At 44.5% G+C, this 25,202-nt stretch overlaps 1 protein-coding gene across 2 annotated transcripts in view; it reads left to right on the forward strand.

The window, feature by feature from the left end:
* Positions 1-25,202, forward strand: part of ANKFN1 (ankyrin repeat and fibronectin type III domain containing 1) — a 212,959-nt gene that overhangs the window by 97,298 nt on the left and 90,459 nt on the right. For both annotated transcript variants that reach the window (XM_083727441.1, XM_083727442.1), the window contains exons 3-6: positions 1,566-1,772; positions 2,939-3,240; positions 18,200-18,410; positions 23,749-23,943. In XM_083727441.1, coding sequence (XP_083583567.1) covers positions 3,055-3,240; positions 18,200-18,410; positions 23,749-23,943 — 592 coding nt within the window. In that variant the 5' untranslated portion in view covers positions 1,566-1,772; positions 2,939-3,054. The remainder of the gene's footprint in view (positions 1-1,565; positions 1,773-2,938; positions 3,241-18,199; positions 18,411-23,748; positions 23,944-25,202) is intronic.

The raw sequence follows: 25,202 nt of genomic DNA on the forward strand, positions 1-25,202 counted from the left end.
ATTTTCAACTGTCTAATATGTATGCCGCTTGTAGAGGAACTGTTTGCGTTTTGTGACTGGACTTTCACAAGCGGTAGCTGCTGGGTGGAGCATTGCTCTCTTGGCTTCCCAATGCTGTGTGCCACTGCTGGCTGCCAAGGGAGGGAGGGGCAAGGGAGCAGGGATGTTGGCACAATGGCACAGCCAAACAGATGCTTCTAACCCTGTGCCTGTACCGCAGCTGCATGTGGTACTGGGAAGTCAGAAACACAATGTAGCCTTAGCTGGGCAGCCACACCTGTGGAGCCCCAGTGTCCACTACTGTGCAAAAGTGCCCCCCATTTTTTACTGCAGAATTCATCATCCTCAAGGGTCAGTGCTTTCTCTGTTTAAAAGTAAGTTTCTAGTCCTCAAGAATGTAAAGTTAAGCAATGCCACGCAAGGAAAACAAGATTTCCAGTGGCCGCAATGGAGCCTCAGTGCCACAATAGCAGTGATGGCCAAACTTGCCCCTCCAGCTGTTTTGGGACTACAATTCCCATCATCCCTGACCACTGGTCCTGTTAACTAGGGATGATGGGAGTTGTAGTCCCAAAACAGCTGGAGGGCCAAATTTGGCCATCACTGCTCTATAGGCTTTTGATTAGCAGATTAGCAGATTAGCAGAAAATAAGAGAAACAAGCAAATATACACACATGCACATATTTCATAGCCTGTAGAATTCAATTTAGAAAAATGGAATTGAAATGATTCCTTTCCAATGCTTTACGCTGTCTAAGTAACAAGCCAAGAATAACTTAAGACTGGAGTCCTTGAAAACTGTTAAATCCCCAACCTCACGCACACACAAAACCTCTCTCTCTTTCCTCTACTCTTACTGCAGAAGCATCTTTTAGAAAATTCTCTTTGGAGACACTGTCAATTGGATTTAATGAGGCACTCTCCTCATTGTATACCCCAATTATTGGCCATGTCTCTTGCCATATGTTTGTCATTTAGGGGACCCGTCTGTTTACAATACTCCATTAACCTAGGAAATGTGTGAGGCTGTTTGCGACCAGACCCAATTCACGTCTGAAATGCCTGTTTCGCTGCCCTTCCCCTCCGCTGCCCCCACACAAATCACAGCAGATAAGAGGAGAAATTTGTGAAATTGAGGAACTGATTGGATGGTACTAAAAGACCAGTTAAGAGCAAAGTGAAGCAATCTGCTTCGATAGTGAGGGAGAAGTGTTCAGTGAGAAAAATGCTAGAGTTCCTTAAGTGGCTATTATCCAAAGCATGGCTGGGGATTTCATAGGCTGTACCAGAGGAAGCAAGGTGGGCAAGTTGCTTCCACCAACCCAGACATGCATCCATTCCTCCACCCATCCATTCATTGCTGAATCCTTGCGGTTATTTCAAGGAAACGCAATATTCACGTATAGATTATAACTGAATAATTAGATGGACAGTAAAGTTGAGCTGCAACCCTGAGGTTTTCTACTTGAAAGCTAATTCCATCAAAGTTTATAAGACATCCTTCAGATGACCTCCATTTAGAATGAGAGTACTACTGTGAAATATCCCCTTATTTCTCTTTCAGAAATCTATGGGGCAGAGCTGATCCCTTCCCTCCTATGCCCCCACCACCCAAATTTCTTCTTCTGATGTCCCGGGACTTCAGCAATGGCAACAATTGTGTAGGAACCTTTCAGTGCTCATTTTGAAATAGCAGGCCCAAGTTATTCCACTTCATCTAAGAGTATAAATATTGCTACTTTAAAACGCCTGCAAAAATAAAAATGAACAAGTAAGTAAAATCCTAATGTGTTATTTTATTTGAGTTTGTTTGATTTTAGCAATGCCCACCCTTCCCCAGAAATGGCTTTTGTTTCATGTACGCATATGTTGTATACTGCCCGGTACACATGTGTACACATATGTTGTGAACTGCTCTGTGATCTTCAGATGAAGGGAAGTATACAAATGTAATAAATAAATCAATAAATTTGTACGGTATGTGTTCAAGCATTAAAAAAACAAACAGTGTGGTTTTGCCAGAAGGCTGCAGACAGTGTAAGTTATTTGAAACACAGGGAGCTGTCTTAACAGGTCAGGGTATTGGGCTGTCTGCTCTGACCTATACTATCTACTCTCTTCTTCCTTTTTGGTGATCACTCGTAGCCAAGTAAGATTGTCTTCCATAAACATGGTTTGAACAATGAGTCCGTAAGTGACCATGGAGGCCTATTCTGGATCCACAAGTCCTTCCACAGTGCGGACATTGGTTTCTGGGCAGGAGTTGATCATGGTGAGGGTTGGCCAAGCATGCCTTCCACTTAGCACATTTCTCCTTTTCATCCTCAGTTTGAGCATCTTCAAAGCCCATGACACCTTTGGTAAGGCTCTTCTCCAATTGGAGCTCTCGCAGGCCAGTGTTTCTCAGTTGTTGGTGTTTATACTACATTTTTAAAGATTTGCCTTGAGAGAGTCTTTAAACCTCTTTTGTTGACCACCAACATTACGCTTTCCACTTTTAAGTTTAGAATAGAGTAGTTGCTTTGGAAGATGATAATCAGGCATCTGCACAACATGACCAGTCGAATGAAGTCGATGTTGAAGAATCATTGTTTGACACTGGTGATCTTTGCTTCTTCCAGTGTACTGTACGGACTGTCTACTCTATCACCAGCTAGCTAATCCTTTCACGCATGTGTGCTACCACTGAACCATTGTTCCTTTCTCAAGCCACTTTAAAAAATGATGGTTGATCAATTGGCATCAGCCTCCTCTTGCTTTCTGTTGCAGGTGCTCCTGGGAGATCAGGGCACTGACTAATGAGGTCTATGAACTCCCACGTTTACTCCCAAACCCTCTCTAAATGAATCCTGATCAGATATTTCACGTAGAAACACCGACGAAATGTTTAAAGGGAAATAATTTTTGCCTCATTTCTTATTTCCCTTCTGATTGCAGAATTTGGTGATTTCACAAAGAATTTCCATATATTTCTAATGACTTGACTCAGCAAGTTCAACCCCACATATACCGGCTTTCTGCACAGGAACTGCACAGGAACTGCCACGTGAAATATGACTCAGCAAATGCAGAGCCTGCAGCTTTCCCAGTCGAAAAAGAACAATCCCCCGTCTTCTCCTAATGCCGCTAAGCGACTCTATCGGAACCTCTCAGAGAAGCTGAAGGGAAGCCACTCGTCTTTCGATGAGGCCTATTTCAGAGCCAGATCAGACCGCCTCAGTCTCCGAAAGTCTTCAATGGTAATTTCTTCATTTACCCCCTCAATCAACTATTGTTGTAATACATCAAATTAATCATGCGTTTCTCTAAGTTTAGCTCCAGTGCAGTGGTACCTCAGCTTACATACGCTTCAGGTTACATACGCTTCAGGTTACATACGCTTCAGGTTACAGACTCCGCTAACCCAGAAATAGTACCTCGGGTTAAAACTTTGCTTCAGGATGAGAACAGAAATCGTGCTCCGGCGGCACAGCAGCAGCGGGAGGCCCCATTAGCTAAAGTGGTGCTTCAGGTTAAGAACAGTTTCAGGTTAAGAACAGACCTCCAGAACGAATTAAGTACATAACCAGAGGTACCACTGTAGTTTGTTCATACCCATCTCTAGTAGGTATCATTTCTCCACTATGTTTTTACCCTCTCTGAATCCCTGTTTTGTTTACAAAATGCCGCAGTGATACCTCAGGTTACAAACGTTTTGGGTTACAAATGCTTCAGGTTACAAACTCCGCTAACCCGGAAGTAGTTGCTCTGGGTTGCGAACTTTGCCCCAGGATGAGAACGGAAATCATGCACCAGCAGCGGCAGGCCCCATTAGTGAAAGCACGCCTCTAGTTAAGAACAGTTTTGGGTTAAGAACAGACCTCTGGAATGAATTAAGTTTGTAACCAAAGGTACCACTGTACTATGAGGAGCAGGGAATGTTGCTGTAAACACTTTAGGATGTAGAACATTTCAGGTTGCAGGCAAGGTCCTTCATCCACTGGGCTGGAAATATATATCTATATGAATGGGTTGAAGAAGTGGGGAACCAGCTCCAACCAGCTAAGCCAATGGTTAAGGATGAGTGAAGTTAGATGTTGTTGGCTACAACTCCCATAATCACCAGCCGTGGACCGTGCTAACTGAGGCTGGGAGAGCAGGAGTCCAGTAACATTTGAAGAGCTGCAGATTCCCAACGCCTAAATTGTAGGCCATTCTCTGTTTCTGGCTGTGGGATGAGCCGAGATGGATTTAGGGGAGTGTGACCTGTTCAGTTGCACTGGGCACAGAGCTACAGAGGCACTGCAACTATGAAGTAGAATGGAAATATCAGAGGCAGGAGGCACCAAATTTTGACATCACACAGGGCATCTTGGAATAGGCATAGATTCAAGTATGATAGTGGCCATGTAAAAAAATATGTTCGTTTTCTGGTTTGTTTTGTTTTGTTTTGTATGTGTGTGTGGTTAAACTTCTCCATATCATATATGATGAGCATGTATATGGGTCTGTGATCTTAATTGTGAATATTGAGGTGTATGTTCATACTATCTTATTTTGAATATTATTAATTGATACTTACCTAGCGCTAGTGTTGTGGGTTAAACCACAGAGCCTAGGACTTGCCAATCAGAAGGTTGGTGGTTTGAATCCCTGTGACAGGATGAGCTCCCGTTGCTCGGTCCCGGATCCTGCCAACCTAGCAGTTCGAAAGCATGAAGTGCAAGTAGATAAATAGGTACCGCTCTGGCGGGAAGGTAAACGGCGTTTCTGTGTGCTGCTCTGGTTTGCCAGAAGCGGCTTAGTCATGCTGGCCACATGTCCCGGAAGCTGTATGCCAGCTCCCTCAGCCAATAAAGTGAGATGAGCGCCGCAACCCCAGAGTCGGTCACGACTGGACCTAATGGTCAGGGGTCCCTTTACCTTTACTTACCTAGCGCTGACTAATTATATATATATATATATATGGTTTTACAAAATAAAATTTACAGTCATACCACACATCACAATCAAAACAGAAAAAGATACCCATGAATCTATTGATTTCCCTCCACCCCTCTGTGGGTTCCATCATTAGTCCTTTTCTACTGCATCTTTTATGGTAATCTGGTTTTTTAATCTCCCTTATATCTATAGTTCTTGTTACATTACAAGTATTATTGCAATCCTGCTAATGATTTTAACTGTTTACAGTGGTCTCCAAGATAAACTATAAATTTCCCCCATTCCTTACTGAAATTTTGATCTTCCTGGTTTCTGATCTTTCCAGTCATTTTTGCCATAGTGCTGTCTCATTTTCATGTTGACTCAGAGTTTGCAATTTCTCTTGGTATTACAACAGTCTGAAGGAGATGGTCCTTCCTTCCTTCCTTCCTTCCTTCCTTCCTTCCTTCCTTCCTTCCTTCCTTCCTTCCTTCTTTCCTCTCTCTCTCTCTCTTCCTTGACTATCATCATGGTGTATCTGGGCTACTAATTCACCACAAGGACCAGTGGAAGCCACAGGGTCAAATTGTCTAATGGCCAGAGTGCATTCAGTTCCAGGCATTTCAAACAAATCACCTCTCCTCAGCAATAACTTAGCTTAGAACTATCACCTGAAGGAGATGGTGCCATCATAAAGGAGACAGTGGAGAAGTGTGAAGGACAGGCAATCCTTCAGCACCAAGACTATGGATGGTTCAGGACAGTGGCAGAAACCAGCATTCAGGGGCAGCTATAGAGCATGGACATCGAGAGGGGGCAAGAAGGCTGCCCCCTTCTGATGAACCATGGTTCCCAGATTTCTTTAAAAAGATCGAGCAATTAAGCAAGTTTTTAACATTTGCAGAACCTGAGATGCGAGGCAAATTGGGCAGCATGTGTTGCTCAGTTCCTCATTTACTTTGGAGGATGTGTTGATGTTACCAGTCTCATCAACATCATCATGGTTATCATCATCGTTGCAGGAGTATACTATTTTGCTGAATGCTTTTGTTATCCCATCCTTATCCTCGTCTCAAAATATCATTGTCATTCAACTCAGGATTGTTGCACGAATGCTTTGTTATCATTACCATTAAGATGATGATCAGAGCACAATATAGGAGGAGTTTGGATTTGGTATCCTACTTTATCACTACCCTAAGGAGTCTCAAAGTGGCTAACAATCTCCTTTCCCTTCCTCCCCCACAACAAACACTCTGTGAGGTGAGTGAGGCTGAGATACTTCAGAGAAGTGTGACTAGCCCAAGGTCACCCAGCAGCTGCATGTGGAGGAGCAGGGAAGCAAACCCGGTTCACCAGATTACGAGTCCACTGCTCTTAACCAGTACACCACACTGGCTCATAGGTAGCCTGTTTAAATTAATGGCCCTACCGAGTCATTCGGGACGTGGGTGGGGCTGTGGTTTAAACCACAGAGCCTAGGACTTACCGATCAGAAGGTTGGCAGTTTGAATCCCCGCGACGGGGTGAGCTCCTGTTGCTCGGTCCCTGCTCCTGCCAACCTAGCAGTTTGAAAGCACATCAAAGTACAAGTAGATAAATAGGTACCGCTCCGGCGGGAAGGTAAACAGTGTTTCCATGTGCTGCTCTGGTTCACCAGAAGTGGCTTAGTCATGCTGGCCACATGACCCGGAAGCTGTATGCTGGCTCCCTCGGCCAATATAGTGAGATGAGCGCCGAAACCCCAGAGTCGGTCATGACTGGACCTAATGGTCAGGGGTCCCTTTACCTTTACTTTACTGAGTCATTCATTTCAGTGAGTCTACCCACAGCAAAATTTACTTGAATACCACCCTAAGTATGTGTGCGTGTGTGGATTGTTTTGTATCTCATAACTATCACCATAGCACATAGCTTAGTTAGGTACTTAGTATTTGTAAAAATGCAAATCTTCAAAGTTCACAGTAGCTTTGCAAGAGAGCTTGGCCATACTCCTGTGACTTCACTAATAATAATAATAATAATAATAATAATAATAATAATAATAATTGTCCCCATGACCTCCTAGCTGCTCCATTAGGTCTAGGGAGCACCACCTGTCACTGCATCCAATAATTAATTTATTTTACATAATTCACTCAAACGATTGAGAAGGATACAAATTTTCCTGAGCTGTGCCATTTGACTATGCAAGCATGGGATACTGTAATTAATTTCTTAAACCCTGTCACGTACTAAAGAAAAAAGGCTAGATCATGCTATACCAGCTGCACTGGCTCCCGGTGGAGTACAGGATCAGGTTTAAGGTGCTGGTTTTAACCTTTAAAGCCCTATACGGCCTAGGACTCTTGTACCTATGGGACCGCCCCTCCTAGTGCGCCCCACGGAGGACCTTACAGTCTGCAAATAATAACACCTTGGAGATCCCAGGCCCCAGAGAGATTAGGCTGGCCTCAACCAGGACCAGGGCCTTTTTGGCCTTGGCCCCGGCCTTGTGGAACGCTCTGCCACAAGAGATCAGGGCCCTGCGCGATTTAACATCTTTCCGCAAGGCCTGCAAGATGGAGTTGTTCCACCAGGCCTTTGGTCAGGGCTCGGCCTGACACTCCCCTTCTCTTTTTGTATAAGAACTAATATGAAAAAGGCCTCCCAGCATTCTCACAGGCCCATATACGATCAGCGTAGACAGTTGAGCCGATGAGCATTTACTGTTCCCAACCCTAACGCTGCAGAAAGCCATCTAATTAGACTTTAATTTGTTTTTGACCTGTTTTTAGGAGGTAATTTAATTATTGTTTGATTTTATACCAATGTTATATATCTGATGTTAGCCGCCCTGAGCCCGACTTTGGCCGGGGAGGGTGGGATATAAATAAAAGTTTATTTATTTATTTATTTATTATTTATATAAGGATAGGGAAAGAGGGGAGATTTGACTATAAGACCCCAAACCCGCCATCTGTAATGACAGTTTGTGTAAACGACACGTTTGTCTTTATTTGTTTTATTTTCACATAATGTTGATTTTGTGTCAGTTCAGTTCTTAGAAAAGATACTAAATTGGAATCTCGGTGGAGATGCACATTCCTTGCAATTTTCACACTCACACACACCAAAAATGTGTCTTGTTCCATTTTGTTCCTCCTTTTAGGAGGATTGTGGGAGGGTGTAAATACCAACGGAATATTTTATCTTTCTGCCAGGACGCTGTAAGAATTTATTTTGTGCTATAGTTCTAATCACAGACTAAGACCCAACCATTTTATTTCCTTCAACCCAGGAAAACACATTAGAAGTCGATAATGGTTTTTGGTCACTGTGACCTGCCTACCTTCTTTTCTTTACCGGACCCAATCCCAAAAGGGAAGACTAGCTCTGATTATAGATGGAGTCATTTATGCTCGCAATTTCTTTTCAGGTTGACTCTTCCCCTCAAATAATCGCCAGTATCCAAATCCAACTGCATCACAATAAACTACAAGCATTCGAATAAAAACCAAAATGCCCATTCAGTATCAAATTGCTGAATTTCAGCATCAGGGTTTTAAAATGTTATCTTTCAGTTGATTCTGTCAGCCAATGGGCATCTCAAGATAGTGCTAGCTAGGTCTGTCTCAGTTACAGATAGGTAGCCGTGTTGGTCTGCCACAGTCAAAACAAAATAAAAAAAATTCCTTCCAGTAGCACCTTAAAGACCAACTAAGTTAGTTCTAAGTATGAGCTTTCTTTTTTTTAATTTTATTTTAAAAAATATTTATTTATACAACAAGAGAAAACAAGAAAACACACACACACACAAAAACACATATACCAAATTACACACAAATTATGAGCTTTCGTGTGCATGCACACTTCTTCAGATACACTGAAACAGAAGTCACCAGACCCTTCTATATAGTCTATAGTCTTTTATTTTGTTAGGTCTGTCTCATATGCTTTTTCTAGAATGGATCTGAGATCTGTTCTGAAAAGCCTTCTGCCCTTGTGAGAACCTCTCAGGTTTGGGTCCATATTCTGTCTCTTGTCCTGCCTTCTCATCCCTGTTTGCCACATAAAAATGTAGCCACTCCCATGTATTCTGTGTGAGATAAGACATTTATTGTTGGAGGAGGAAGAGGAATGTTACTGCTGTTATTATTAATAATAATAATAGCAGTATTATTATTCATCTCTGTGTATTCTATCCCGAAAGGATGCTGCTGGGGTGAAAACAAATGTTTTGAATTCCCAAAGTTATAGTTCAAGTTCTCAGGGAAAGCCTGAAACCAACCCACATGGAAAGCCAAAAAAAAAAAAAAAAGAGTGTGAGTTTGAATTGAGAATCTTTTGACAGACTGTCGAAAACAGCCATGCAAATGTATCTATTTATAGTGGATACAGTGGGAAAAAAGATAGGCAAGAAAAAATACAGAAAAAGTAGGTGCTAAGAGGGTCCGCCTCTCTTTTGATCTTTTTATATACCTATGAATAATTTTAGACATGTTGAAGTTTACTGGGTTCCCATTGTGGGATGTGATACATAAGTACAAGTACAGTGGTACCTCGGGTTACAGACACTTCAGGTTACAGACGCTTCAGATTACAGACTCTGCTAACCCAGAAATAGTACCTTGGGTTAAGAACTTTGCTTCAGGATGAGAACAGAAATTGTGCGGCGACGGCAGCAGGAGGCCTCATTAGCTAAAGTGATACCTCAGGTTAAGAACAGTTTCAGGTTAAGAACGGACCTCCAGAACGAATTAAGTTCTTAACCCGAGGTACCACTGTACAGCATTCCTTGTTTTCCTAGAGTGGACATGCAAGGGGATGTTTGGTCCAGCCAGTCAGAACTTCCTGTTTCCTCCTGGGCTGGGACATACTTCCTTTGCATGTGACTAGAGGTGGGTGTGACCTTACCTGCCCAGGTAACAAAAGGGCAAGGCACACAGCACACTCTCTCTTTGTTTCCTCTGTCTTCGACTTCCTCCGTCGTTGGACCAGCAGCTTTTTAGCTAGAGATGCTCTGGTGGATTTCAGCCAACAGAGGACAAAGGGATGGATCCACATGCATATCCTTTGTAACTAAGTCTGCCTTCAGGGGATCCATCTGTGAACTGAATGTGTGAGTGGACTTCCTGCTCCTGCCACCCTAGCAGTTCGAAATCACATCAAAGTGCAAGTAGATAAATAGGTGCAGGAAGGTAAACAGCGTTTCCGTGCACTGCTCTGGTTCGCCAGAAGCGGCTTAGTCATGCTGGCCACATGACCCAGAAGCTGTACGCCGGCTCCCTCGGCCAATAAAGCAAGATGAGCGCCGCAACCCCAGAGTCTGTCATGACTGGACCTAACAGTCAGGGGTACCTTTACCAGGAATATTAAGAGGCTTAAACAAGAAGCCTGCAACCAGCTACCTGCTGTGCATTTAAAAGGGGAATGTAAAACTCTGCTAAGTTATAGAACTTGCTAGCGCAAGTTAGGAAGGATATTATTGAACAATATATTCTCTCCTGCCTCCCTGAACATTCCCGTACCCATGTTGCACCAATTCCACTCATGGTCTCACTTGCTGCCCTGTAACTGCTCATTTGCCTCCACCAACACAGAGGACTGAGGCTGAGCGGGGCAGAACATTGGCTTGGGCCTCAACTTTGGAGTAGAGGATGGCTCCTGTCCTTGATTCCCCCCCCCACACACACACACTGAAACTCCCTTTTCTAGCCTAGAAATGACTAGCCACAAGCTTCACCATGTTAAGTTGCCCCTGTGTTTTGTTTGCTTTTGCTTTAGCAAGCCCCTTTAACATGCGAGACAACTGCACCGATCGGGCAGGGAATGGCATAAGGGATGGATGAGCACTGGGACTGAATTAACCATTAAGCAAAATAATTGAGTGCTTAAGGCATCAAGGGAAGGGGATCACCACAGAAATTTTCCATTGCCAGATTTTCCATATTAGTGGTCACAGATTACCCAGTTGAGCATTCGTTTTCTTAGTTGGAGGTATATCAAAAATCCCAACAGAACCTCCATACAACAAGGCAGGCTGGATACCTTGTGTCAGGGGTCAGCAACCTTTTTCAGCTGTGGGCTGGTCCACCGTCTCTCAGACCATGTGGTGGGCTGGACTATATTTTGAAAAAAAAATTATGAACAAATTCCTATGCCCCGCAAATAACCCAGAGATGCATTTTAGATAAAAGCACACATTCTACTCATGTAAAAACACGCCGATTCCTGGACTGTCCGCAGGATTTAGAAGGTGTTTGGGCTGGATCCGACCCCCAGGCCTTAGGTTGCCTAACCCTGTCTTATCTCTACTAAGTATAGAAGCAGATGTGTTGCATAAGATTACCCTAAGTTTTGTTTCATGGAGGGGGATAAAATTTTATTTACAATTTATTATTGTTTATATTTTGAACTAGATGTATAGGGGGGCACCCAAATCTTTTAAGTGGTTGGCGACTCTAAAGGTCTTAAGCCAGCCCTGTTGAGAACACCTCTGGTTGCCTCAAAACACCATCAGGGATTTGCATAGATTCTTTCAATTGCTTAGGAAACCTCAAGGGCCTATGCGAGTGCTCACAAAGTGTGCTCACGAATCCCCAAAGGCTGCAGGCTCTTTAAAGCCTGCCTGTTGAAATTAGTGGAGACGTTGTGTCTCTGCTGATTTCAAGAGGTTGTGCCTCAAAACAGTTGCTTGGCAGAGAAACATCAACCTACCATGGGAAACCTTTGGGGAAAGAGGGTCTTCAGTAGTGGGCTGATGCTTGCTCACCGCCACCTATTTTTGAGCATGCACTATCATTGACCTCTGCATCCTGAAGCCCAACATCAGATGGAGACGGCATGTTTCACAAGCAAAAGCTGTTGTCTGCTCCTGCCTGAGCAACATGTGTTGAAACATTCTCCTGTTCTCCCATATCCTCCTTCCACTCCTCAGGATTCAAGAAGTCCTCTCACCTCTCTTGGTGTGGTGGGTGTTGTGGGACGGCAGAGGCTTTGCTGGGTCTCCGATGAGGGAACTGGAACTTCAATGCCCTGCCTGATAGGCGGAGGGGGCATAAACTCCGACCGCCTATCAGAAACCGGATCCTAGCCTCCAGCCTGCTTTGGCAAATGGGGATGCAGGTTGGGACTTGGGCTGTGCCAGGGTGTGGAGCTGATGGAGCAGGTAGGCTTCCCTCAGATCCGCCCCTTGCCTGCACCTGTTTGTTCCTTCACCAAGTTTACCCACCCACCCTCGGTTTAAGTTGATAGTCAATGACTTTGCTGTGGCTATGGTGGTTGCCATCCCTTAAGGTAGGAATTTCCCCACCAGGCTAACTGGATCTCATCCAGTGGTTTTGCCTACCTCATAGCAATCGTCACTACTGGGCTTGGGCATAGGGGCAATCCTTTGTTTTGGATGGAGAGGATGTTGTAGTTTCCGCCCGACCCTCCAAATTCTGGGGTATCCTGTTCAAGCAGTGGTTCTCAACCTGTGGGTCCCCAGATGTTGTTGCACTACAACTCCCATCATCCCTGAGCTCTGGCCTTGCTAGCTAGGGGTGATGGGAGTTGTAGTTCAACAACACCTGGGGACCCACAGGTTGAAAAAGGCTGTGTTAAAGGGATCTGGGGGGAGTGGCCATGTCTGTGTGCCCAGGCAGAGCCAGGGCCAAAGACACTCCCCCAAACGGGAGTCCCTGTGGGGGTCACCCTATGTGATGTAAATCTTAGGAACCCTTGCCTGGATTGGCCACATATCACTTCTGGTGGGCGGGCCAGAAGTATTTAGATTCTCCCACGCCCAAGCCAAACTTCTTTCATCTGTAGTCAGTAAAATTGTGGTCTGTTTTGACACAAAACCAGTCTTGTTGGTCTCTTGTTTATATGGGTTGGGTTATGGGAAACCCGATGCCTGGTTCTGCAAGCTGTCTTGCTGTGCTTTAGTTGCCATCTCCGGTATGGAAATCCACCCAAACACCATCTCCTAACCTTCTCAAATGCACAGTTACCTCCCAGATCCCCATTATTTTTACCCACAACTCACAGTATCCCATATACAGTCCCTTAATTTGTTGAATTTAGATGCTCAGAAATGACATGAAACATAAACCTGAAGGAGCGTCTCCACCTCCATCGTTCTGCCTGGACACTGAGGTCCAGCGCTGAGGGCCTTCTGGCGGTTCCCTCACTACAAGAAGCTAAGTTACCAGGCAGAGGGCCTTCTCAGTAGTGGCACCCGCCCTGCGGAATGCCCTCCCACCAGATGTCAAAGAGAGCAACAACTACCAGACTTTTAGAAGACATCTGCAGGCAGCCCTGTTTAGGGAAGCTTTTAATGTTTAATAGGTTATTGTATTTTAATATTCTATTGGAAGCTGCCCAGAGTGGCTGGGGAAACCCAGCCAAATGGGCAGGGTATAAATATATTATTATTATTATTATTATTATTATTATTATTATTATTATTATTATTTCCACTCTTCTCTGACCCCACTCCCAACATCACATGCTCGTGGGGTAAACAGACGGAGTCACTTCTCCTCAGGAAAGGAAATTCACTGGCACAATAGTCTTCAGGGTGGGAAGTAGGTGATCAGACCACAGTACCCTAAAGCCAATTAAGCCAACATGAAGATGCCATTCTTCTCGTTGTGAAGCAAGGGCATATGAGGGGAAATTATTTGGCCTGGTTTGTCCACGGTAGAACCAACTTTGTTTGGCCAGACAATATTGTCGCAATCTTCCCACAGAGCTCCCAACATGCTCAACCTCAGCTGGGCCTTGCTGTGGAAATAATTCTCTCCTTTTTTCTTCCAAAACTACAACAGTGCTACTAGCTAATTATCACAAAGGGATACTGAAAAGGAATTCTGCAGAACTTGGCAAGGTACTACTGCAGAGCTTTAGAAAGATGTTCTTGTAAACAAAAACCTGCAGGCCATATTATATTTCTACACCTGCGTCTCTCCTGTTCAATTAAAAGATGATGTGTTTCTTCACTGCCTAAGCCTTGTCCTTTTCTGCGTCGCTCGTGTACTTAGCTGATGCGAACAGAAAGATTTGATTGTTCTTTTATGGGCTTGAACAGTCCCTTGTGTGGCTGCTAGTACCTCCGTCCCCATCCTTTACTGTCCAACCTGCATTTATTTTCTGGATGCTTTGGAACTATAAAAAAGGTAAAGGTAAAGGACCCCTGGACAGTTAAGTCTGGTCAAAGGCAAATATGGCATGCGGTGCTCATCTTGCTTTCAGGCCGAGGGAGCCAGCGTTTGTCCACAGACAGCTTTCCAGTTCATGTGGCCATCATGACTAAACCGCTTCTAGCACAACAGAACACCGTGACGGACAACAGAGCGCATGGAAATGCTATTTCCATGCCTTCCAGCCACGGCAGTACCTATTTATCTACTTGCACTGCCATGCTTTTGAACTGCTAGGTTGGCAGAAGCTGGGACAGAGCAACGGGAGCCCACCCTATCACGCACTTGTCACTATTGCTCCGTGCGTCAATAGCGGTTTAGTCATGCTGGTCACTGGTGCTGGAGGAGACTCTTGAGAGTCCCATGGACTGCAAGAAGATCAAACCGATCCATTGTTAAGGAAATCAGCCCTGAGTGCTCACTGGAAGGACAGATCTTGAAGCTGAGACTCCAATATTTTGGCCACCTCATGAGAAGAGAAGACTCTCTGGAAAAGACCCTGATGCTGGGAAAGATGGAGGGCACAAGGAGAAGGGGACAGCAGAGGACGAGATGGTTGGACAGTGTTCTCGAAGCTACCAGCATGAGTTTGACCAAACTGCAGGAGGCTGTGGAAGACAGGAGTGCCTGGCGTGCTCTGGTCCATGGGGTCACGAAGAGTCAGACACAACTAAACGACTAAACAACAACATGCTGGTCACATGACCCAGAAACTGTTTGTGGACAAACACCGGCTCCCTCAGCCTGAAACCAAGATGACAACCACATAGTCATCATTGACTGGACTTAACCATCCAGGGGTCCTTTACCTTTGGAGCGATGAGACCATGGTGGCCACAACTGCATGGAATAATAAGTTAAGAACAGCGTGGCTTAATAAAACATCCTCTGCATGTGTTTAACACCACTGTGTACAGCCCATTTGTTCTTCCCTTCACATAAATGGGTAAACTGGGAGTGGGATGCTGAATCTGACCAGTGGGCCATATCTTTATCTTCCCCACACCTTCATGAGCCAAGTTTGACAGGTGAGTGGGATTATATTGTTATAATATAGTCATTTGCTTGTCCGGATGGAGGATGGAGGTGTGTGAGGGCATGTATAAACTAGCCTACTTGTACAGAGGTAAAGCTAGCGCTAACTTTTGAGACAATGGGGAACTTATTCCCAAAGCAACTGCTGGTTTAGAAGAAGGATTTTCCTCAGGACCACAAAAAGAAAGGGTCAAAATGACCGTTCCCCCTATCCCTGCCCTGATTCCATTAACTATCAGCTCCCCCAGGTGATGCAATTTGCATTTTTAAAAGCCTACATATTAACTGCAAAGACATATTTAACATCAGCAATAGTTTGACCTGGAATATCAGATCCTTGCTTTCCTTTTTTTTTCTATCTCCTCTGCTTCTATACAAACTCAAGAGATCTCAGCTGTTCAACCCACAGAAGATCAGATTTGCTTAAATTGATAAAAACCCTTTGAACTGCCCAGTAAATGTATTTCAAAGTGAATAATAAAACATGATATAAGGCTTTTTCCAGTCATTTGGGGGCATCTCTCACCCAGAGACCTAGAAGTGGTGGTGTGTGGGTTGTTGCTGTTTTGTAATAATAAAAAAACGAATTATGCAAGATAATGCAGAATTCACTCCAACAGGCTGCTGTTAAGACCAATAATTTAGGAATATTGTTAAGACTGAATAGGCATCACAGAGGTGACATATCTCATCATAAAAGCCCCAAACCTGATTCAGTCTCTGATTCATAAGATGGAGGTGAACCAGAGATTAAAGTGACCTGAAAATGAGGAAATAAAAGCCCTATTCAGGCTTTGCCTGAAGAGATGAAGACTTAAAATGTGGAGGACTGAGAGATGCACATGCAAGACTCACATGTTTAGTGCAGAGCTCTGAAAAGGAGAAAGCCTGTGGAAAGGATTCTAAATGTCCCCCCTCCACATTTTAAAGGTCTTCCATATTCAGGCAAATCTCCAACCCCCTCCCAAATGACACTTAATCCCCCCCCCCAAGTGTGACAAAAACCTTTCTGTTTGGGCTGTAACGGATAATTTTGTTTCGTTATGCTTTTATATCGGGATTTGATGTGATGTTTTATGATATTTTATCATCGATCAGGATTGAGACTGCATCAGAAAGGAGAAAACCCCCCCCCCCAGGCAAATTCAGTGAGGGAGGGGTCAGGAAGCAAAGGAGTGGAAGAAAAAAAAAGTTTAATAGCTGAGCCAATGGTGCAAGTATTTATTTATCTCCCTGTTCTTCTGCCCTTCATCCCAGTGGTAGCCCGGGACAGCTAACAATACAAATTTCAAACACAGTCATGGGTACAGAAGAAAAGAGAAAGAAGTAGAAAAAGAGACTGAATTTCTGTATCTGATTTCTTTATCTATTGTATAATAATTTTTATTAATTTTAATTTATAACAATCCAATAAAAGCCACATTAATACAATACCAAATTACAATACAATTAAAGAAGCCAATTATTCAATACCAAATCAAACAATTTTGTTTTACTTCCAATGGTTTTCGGGGGTTGCTGTTCTTCATTTGTCCTGCTCCAAAACTCTTATTTAGTCCAAATGCATCCATTCCGATATTGATCCTTTATTTTATTTTAACAGTTCAGGCTGTTGAACTTCTGTATTTGAACCTACTTCGTGAAGAACCCAAGAAGTCCGAAACACCTTGGATATTAAACCTTTTATCCTACCCCTTTGATTATGACTATGGTATTTTGCATTGTTAGCCGTGGAGAGATAAATAAAGCATCAGTTGCGCCATTTTGAATTTAAAACACACACACTCCTCCCATGGTTGTCTTTTCTGATGTTTCCCAGCCCTGCAGGACGCATCTCCTCTAATAATGGCATCTCTCTCTCTCTCTCTCTCTCTCTCTCTCACACACACACACACACACACACACACACACACAAACACACACACACACTCATTCACAAACACACAGAGAGAGAGAGAGAGAGAGCGCAAAACTATATCACCACTTCCCAAACATGCTTCTCTGTGTTAGTATAATACAACCAGCACTGCTTGGGGCTAGTGATACTTTAGTTCAAGGGTGGGGAACCTCAGGTCCACTGGTCAAATCCTGCCCTCCAGTCTATTCTCCCCTCAGGATTTTCCACCGGCCACACCTCTTTTCCCTAACCATACTCCTCACTGGTCCTCAGCACCCTGCTCACATGCTTTGTTTGGCTGGAATACGTTATTTATCTGTAGCAATTCTTCCTGCTCTGGGTTGGTGGCAGGAGTGCCAACTTGAATAAAATACTGGGAGGGGCCAGGAAAGCCCTGACCCACATAGTTGATCTCACAATGTGTTGCACACACAACATTTGAATGGCAATGCCCATTAACTTGGGGGGGGGGCAGCCCCCTCAAATTTTTTATTGTGTGGGCCAAAGCCCCAACAGCCCCTAGGAGTTGACTCCTAATGTTGGTGGAAAGGTGTTTGTGCAAATAGAAACCTTTGGAGAGGGTGGAATGTAAACTACTATAAGGTAAAAAGGTAAAGGTTAGGTCCAGTGAAAGGCAACTATGGGGTTGCGGCGCTCATCTCACTTTCAGGCTGAAGGAGCCGGCATTCGTCCATGGACAGCTTTCTGGGTCCTGTGGCCAGCAGACTAAACCGCTTCTGGCACAACAAAACACCGTGACTGAAGCCATAGTGCTCAGAAACGCTGTTTCCTTCCCACCACAGGGGTACCTATTTATGCACTTGCACTGGCGTACTTTCAAACTTCTAGGTTGGCAGGAGCTGGGACAAAGCAATGGGAGCTCACCCCGTCATGGGGATTCAAACCACCGACCTTCTGACCAGCAAGTCCAAGAGGCTCTGTGGTTTAGACCACAGCACCACTACTGTACAAAGGTAACAGTTCTGCCTGCCCAAAAAAGCTGTATCATGGAGGAACATCACTCTCAGGTTGAAAAAGGTTCTGCTTCCTTATTTGAAGAGTGTGTGTGTGTTTCTGTGAGCTTATGATTGAAAAAATGAAAGTAAAAATGTGAGAAGAGATGCTAAGATGCACAGTTATGTTGACAGCTTTTGTGTTGCTTTTTTTTTAAAAAAAAAATCTCATGTGGATGAACAGAACTTCCAGTGCTGTGAAGCTATGCTAGAAGCTGTGGAGCAGCAAGACCTGGACGCTGTCCAGATCCTCCTCTATCAATACACACCCGAGGAGCTGGATCTCAACACTCCTAACAGCGAGGGGCTAACTGCGCTGGACATCGCCATCCTGACAAATAATGTGCCTATTGCCAAGATTCTTTTGAAGGCTGGGGCAAAGGAGAGTCCTCACTGTAAGTATGGCAGAATGCATACTGTAGCTGAATTGTACAGAAAAGGGTCAGGCAAGCACAGTGGGGAGTTGTGTCAAGGCATAAGGTGCATGAGGACTTGCGTATGACAATTGGCATTACGGAGAGAAAGATGTCCTGTGACAGGGCCCAAGCATGATGCGCAGAGGGTACAGTCCCTGGAGATTCAGAGCCCTGTGGCCCATGTTTAAACCCCATTAACATGAGCGGAAAAACAGAGGCTAACTTGTAAATCATGCCTTAGGATATTTATGCAAACATACTTACTTCGAGGTACAGTGGTACCTCGGGTTACGTACGCTTCAGGTTACAGACTCCGCTAACCCAGAAACCCAGGTTAAGAACTTTGCTTCAGGATGAGAACAGAAATCACGTGGTGACGGCGCGGCGGCATAGGGAGGCCCCATTAGCTAAGGTGGTATCTCAGGTTAAGAACAGTTTCAGGTTAAGTACAGACCTCTGGAACGAATTAAATACTTAACCCGAGGTACCACTGTATCTATTATCCAGTTACAGGTTATTTTTTTTTTTAAAAAAAACAGCTTGAAAATTGGGCACAAATTTCATTCAGCTCTAGCTGTAACTGGATAATAGATATGTGTGTCATCAGTCAAGCTTGCTTTTCAGAACCTTGCAAATGGAGACCTATACACCTATTGCTTTTTGAGTAGCTAAATTTGCTCTAAAATTGCTCCCCACCGAAAAAGGGCTATATCAGGGGTCAGCAAACATTTTCAGCAGGGGGCCGGTCCACTGTCCCTCAGACCTTGTGGGGGGCTGGACTTTATGGGGGGGGGGAGAATGAATGCCCCACAAATAACCCAGAGATGCATTTTAAATAAAACCACACATTCTACTCATGTAAAAACACCAGGCAGGCCCCACAAATAACCCAGAGATGCATTTTAAATAAAAGGACACATTCTACTCATGTAAAAACATGCTGATTCCCAGACCGTTCGCGGGCTGGATTTAGAAGGCGATTGGGCTGCATCCAGCCCCCGGGCCTTAGGTTGCCTACCCATGGGCTGTATAATATAGTCCCCAAAATGCACTGTGATTTCGATATTTTGAAGGGATTGCACAAAAAGTCTTCTGTGCACAAATGAAAGCCCCCTTTGGATGTGAGCAGCACCTAGCACTCGGTTAGCACTGCGTGAATGCTAACCAGTGAATTAATTTGTCCAGTTGAAAATTCAGTGGGATGTGGGGCTGTGCAATAAATTGCGACCTTTGAGTTTCTCTGTCCTTTAATAACACCGAGCCACACGAGATCTTCGAGCAACTGCACAATAAATAAGACAAATAAATAAATCCAGAATCTAGAGCCCTGGGTCTGTGCTTTTGGTCTTGCAGGATCCCAGTGAAAGCCGAATGAAGTTCGCTGAGCCCTAGCTGGGAGAGGGAAAACTGACAGCCAGAGACAAATGAAATCCTTGTATTTTACATGCGTGGTTGTGCTATGTCTGCTTTGCTGGCTGCTACTGAAGGCCCACTCCTGTCCAATATCAGCACTCCGCTAATACACTAAGAGCACTTTACAAGTGGCTTATGAAACTGCCCTTTGTCTTCTTTCATGGGACGGTCTCAGTCCGTTTTTGTTTTTGTTTGCTTGTTTGTTTGCGAGGGGAGAGCGAGCGGCTTGCCAAGCCCATTAATCCATGACACACATTTTGACGCCTTACCTGTGGCTAAAAATACACCGAAGCCTACAGATTTTGCTCGAGACCGTCAATGCCTATATTTAGGTCTTTCCCAGCATGTCCATAATGAAACTGTGTTTTCAGGGGTCCGGACTGAGCAGACTCTGCCATTAATTTGGAGTTAGTTAAATTAACAGCATTTAGTACTGACCTGTCAATCTCTGAGCTCCAGGAAATTGCACCTTGAGGCTACTAATATTGCCGATTTTCCCCCCCACTGGACTGTGTGTGTATGTGAGAGTGCATTACTCCCCCCCTTTTAAAAAAAAAGCCAGAATTGGTGTACCTTTATTGCTTTGCTATGTCCACAGCACTTACATTATCATTTATCCTGGGCTCTTTTAACCTTCCCAGGAGATTATTTTCATCCCCACCCCCTGCCCCCGCTCCCACCCCCACTCCTTGTATAGTATAGCTGCTCAATGAAAAGAGTTGTGTAGTTTTATATTTATTTGTTTATTTTTCTGTCATGGGTTCGTGACTGGGAAAAAAAAGTGTGACAGGGTTTTGGAGTACGTGATTGACGGCTGAAGCAACATTCATTAGGCATGACAGATCTGCAGGAAAACACAGTCCTGAGTGTTCTAAACAGCAGTCAGGAAAAAAAGAGAAAAAAAGACTAAACTAATTTTTCATTGACTTCATCGGTAAACAAATGTAGTCTGATGGCATGCGGGGGCAATCATAAATTATATTCATTTCCTGTCATTAATGCAAACATGCCTATGAACACAGAGAATGCGAATCTATAACCACTTCATTTCCATTAAAAAAATAATAATATTGCTCTGCACTTATCGCCATTTTTTAAATTTGGTGTTTCGATCCATCTAGGGGCCACCTGAAGGCTAAACCCTGCTTCTTCATACCCATAATTTCAGCAGGTCAGGGAATTGTGCAAAATGATTGGGTCCTGCATATGTGACTGGGAACTTTCAGTTACCATCCAGCAGTTTGGCACCACCAGGGAGTTGGATTTAATTTCCTTTCTCCCTTCTCCCTGCCCAGCAGCGGATCAGTGATAAAGAGGGCCAGACTTACATAAAGGGTACACTCATAGGGATGCGGGTGGCACTGTGGTGTAAACCACTGAGCCTCTTGGGCTTACCGATCAGAAGGTCGGCGGTTCGAATCCCCTGGATGGAGGGTGCGCCCGTTGCTCTGTCCCAGCTCCTGCCAACCTAGCAGTTCGAAAGCACACCAGTGCAAGTAGATAAATAGGTACTGCAGCAACGCGAAGGTAAACGGCATTTCCGTGCACTCTGGTTTCCGTCATAGTGTCCCGTTGCACCAGAAGCAGTTTAGTCATGCTGGCTACATGACCCGGAAAGCTGTCTGTGGACAAACATTGGCTCCCTCGGCTGAAAGCAAGATGAGCACTGTACCCCATAGTCTTCTTTGACTGGACCCTGTCCAAGGGTCCTTTACATTTTCCTTTAAACGATGCACTCAATATGTAGTTAGCAAGTACATCTAAGGTTGGGATGTTTTTTTTTTACTATATTATCTAAAACAAATCTTTAATGTTGATGTAATTTTTAGCTGGATTTGTTTGTGGTTTTGTTATGGTACCAATGGTTGTTACAAGGCAACTTGGAAGTTGTTGTGGGAAACAAGATATAATTGTTCTAGATTAATAAATAGCCCTTAAGGTAAAGGTAAAGGGACGCCTGATCATTAGGTCCAGTCGTGACCGACTCTGGAGTTGCGGCGCTCATCTTGCTTTATTGGCCGAGGGAGCTGGCGTACAGCTTCCAGGTCATGTGGCCAGCATGACTAAGCCACTTCTGGTGAACCAGAGCAGCGCACAGAAATGCCGTTTACCTTCCCGCCAGAGTGGTACCTATTTATCTACTTGCACTTTGTCGTGCTTTTGTACTGCTAGGTTGGCAGGATCAGGGACCGAGCAACGGGAGCTCACCCCGTCATGGGGATTCGAACCGCTGACCTTCTGATCGGCAAGTCCTAGGCTCTGTGGTTTAACCCACAGTGCCACCCGTGTCCCTAAATAGCCCTTAGAATCATAGAATTGGAAGGGGCCCAAGGGCCATCTAATCCAACCCCCTCCAATGCAGGAATCTCAGCTAAAGTATCCGTGACAGATGGCCAGCCAACCTCTGCTTAAAACCCTCCAAGGAAGGAGAGCCCACAACCTCTCGTGGGAGTCAGCTCTACTGCCAAACAGCTCTTATTGTCAAGTTTCCCCCAAAATTTTTAGTCTGAATCTCTTTTCTTGTAACTTGAAGCCATTGCCTTGAGTCCTACCCTCCAGAGCAGGGGAAAACAAGCATGCTTCCTCTTCCATGTGACAGCCCTTAAGATATTTGAAGATGGCTCTCATATCTCCTCTCAGTCACCTCTTTTCCAGGCTAAACATACTCATCTCCTTCAAGCGCTCCTTGTAAGGCTTAGTGCTTCCTATGTTCTTCCAGTGTGGTGTAGTGGTTAAGAGCAGTAGTCTCGTAATCTGGGGAACCGGGTTCTCATCTCCGCTCCTCCACATGCAGCTGCTGGGTGACCTTGGGCCAGTCACACTTCTTTGAAGTCTCTCAGCCCCACTCACCTCACAGAGTGTTTGTTGTGGGGGAGGAAGGGAAAGGAGATTGTTAGCCGCTTTGAGACTCCTTAAGGGGAGTGAAAGGTGGGATATCAAATCCAAACTACTACTATTACTACTACTACTACTCTTCTTCTTCCTCCTCCTCCTCCTCCTCCTCCTCCTCCTCCTCCTCCTCCTCCTCTTCTTCTTCTTCTTCTTCTTCTTCTCTCCCAAATGTTGTTGGACTCTATCTTCCATCATCCCTAGTTCTCAAAGTAAATAATTAGGGATGATGATGATGATGAAATTTGTATACTGCACTATACCTGGATGTCTCAGCGCAGTTCACAAGATAAAATCACAAAATACATAGTAAAAATAAGAACAAGAACAGCCCAATAATCTCCCCTCCCCAACACATTTTAAAAGGGCATTGGATGTTAATCAGCCCAAGGCTTGGTTAAAGAGGAATGCTTTCGCCAGACGCCTAAAAGTGTACAATGCAGGAGCCAGGAGAACCTGCAGAACCTGCAGGGAAAGGAGAATGTTAGCCGCTTTGAGACTCCTTCGGGTAGTGATAAAGTGGGGTATCAAATCCAAACTCTTCTTCCTGTGTTCTGTTCTTCAGACTCTCTTGCAGTGTGATAGAGCATGCTGGTGGGGCTCTGCTTCTGGGTCACAGCAAAAGGATTTTGGCCAGACTAGTCCCACACACTGATCTTTCTCCCCTGCACTTCACCCATGTGGTGTAGTGGTTAAGAGCGGTAGACTCGTAATCTGGTGAGCCAGGTTCGCGTCTCCACTCCTCCACATGCAGCTGCTGGGTGACCTTGGGCTAGTCACACTTCTCTGAAGTCTCTCAGCCCCACTCACCTCACAGAGTGTTTGTTGTGGGGGAGGAAGGGAAAGGAGATTGTTAGCTGCTTGGAGACTCCTTCGGGTAGTGATAAAGCGGGATATCAAATCCAAACTCTTCTCTTCTTCTTCTCTTCTCACCCTAACCCCTGGTCAAGGGGATGAAATCTGCAATTTTGCCATGTCAAAGTCCTAGTGCTAACTTCGACATTTCCCCTGCCAGTTGTCAGCATGGAAAGCAGGTCGCTCCATCTGAGCAACTTAGTTCAAGAGGCCCAGCAACGAGTCAGCGATCTGTCTGCAGAAGTAATGAATGAAGGGCTCAGCACAGACAGCTCCGAGAAGGAGAAGCAGCTGAAATCGTGGGAGTGGAGACACCGACTCTACAAGCGCATGAAATCGGGCTATGAACATTCCAGTAAGAAAAAACAATTATTCATCCTCACTGATGATCATGCAGAGCAGTAGATCTCAGTCTTAAAACCAGGAGAACTGGTGCGGATAGAACAAATTGCCTTCTGAAACTTAAAGTAATGTGGGTGGTGGGATTCGAGAAGACCTTATCTAGTTCATGAAGATGAGAGGGAGCCACATTTCTCATAGCTGTAAATCAGCTTCTGCAAGTACATGATGCTTTCTTAAGGCTTCTACTACACAAAACAGAAGACACCTTTATTTTTAAGAGATGCAGGAATGTTTATTTGAATTTACATTTACTAGATTAATTAATAGGGACGTGGGTGGTGCTGTGGGTTAAGCCACAGAGCCTAGGGCTTGCCGATCAGAATGTTGGCAATTCGAATCCCTGCAATGGGGTGAGCTCCCGTTGCTCAGTCCCTGCTCCTGCCAACCTAGCAGTTCAAGAGTACATCAAAGTGCAAGTAGATCAATAGGTATCGCTCCAGCGGGAAGGTAAAAGGTGTTTCTGTGCGCTGCTCTGATTCGCCAGAAGCAGCTTAGTCATGCTGGCCACATGACCCAGAAGCTGTACGCCGGCTCCCTCAGCCAATAAAGCGAGATGAGCGCCGCAACCCCAGAGTCGGTCACAACTAGACCTAATGGTCAGGGGCCCCTTACCTTTAGATTAATTAATAGGCTAAAAACAGTTAAAAGTATTTGAAATATACTCAGAGTATTGTGTTGATTTCATGCTCCTTATTTCAGCTCATGGTCAACAGTGAGTGAGTTTTCCCCAAAAACCTTTGGCTATATATACATTATTTACACAATTGGTCCCGCATGATTGGCTGATTCAACTCCCCTCCTGGAGCCTGATTGGGATGCTCCTGCGGGCCAATCAGGTTGCTGATTCATTTCCTCCTCAGGCCGGATTGGGCGGCTCCTGCAGACCAATCAAGTTGCTACCTTCTAGGATCCTACCTGCCTGTTGTTCTAGGATCCAAGCTCAGTACATAACACTATTTAATTAAACGATTGCCATATTCTTTATGACAGTGATTTCCCTAAAGCCTTTCTCTCAAGATGACAAATCTTTTATCAAAGAATGTAAATGGTTTATTTAATCTTTACAGATAAATTATAAACAGATAAAAACATTGGCAAGATCATTGTAACAACCTGAAGTTTTACAAGAGTATATATTTAAAGATTAATAAAGAAGCAAGTTAAGTTGATTTGGATATGCAGAAGATATTAAAAATAAATTTAAGGAACCAC

Source organism: Podarcis gaigeae (genome assembly GCF_964106915.1).
Source record: "Podarcis gaigeae genome assembly, chromosome: 2".
Classification (NCBI taxonomy): Eukaryota; Metazoa; Chordata; class Lepidosauria; order Squamata; family Lacertidae; genus Podarcis; species Podarcis gaigeae.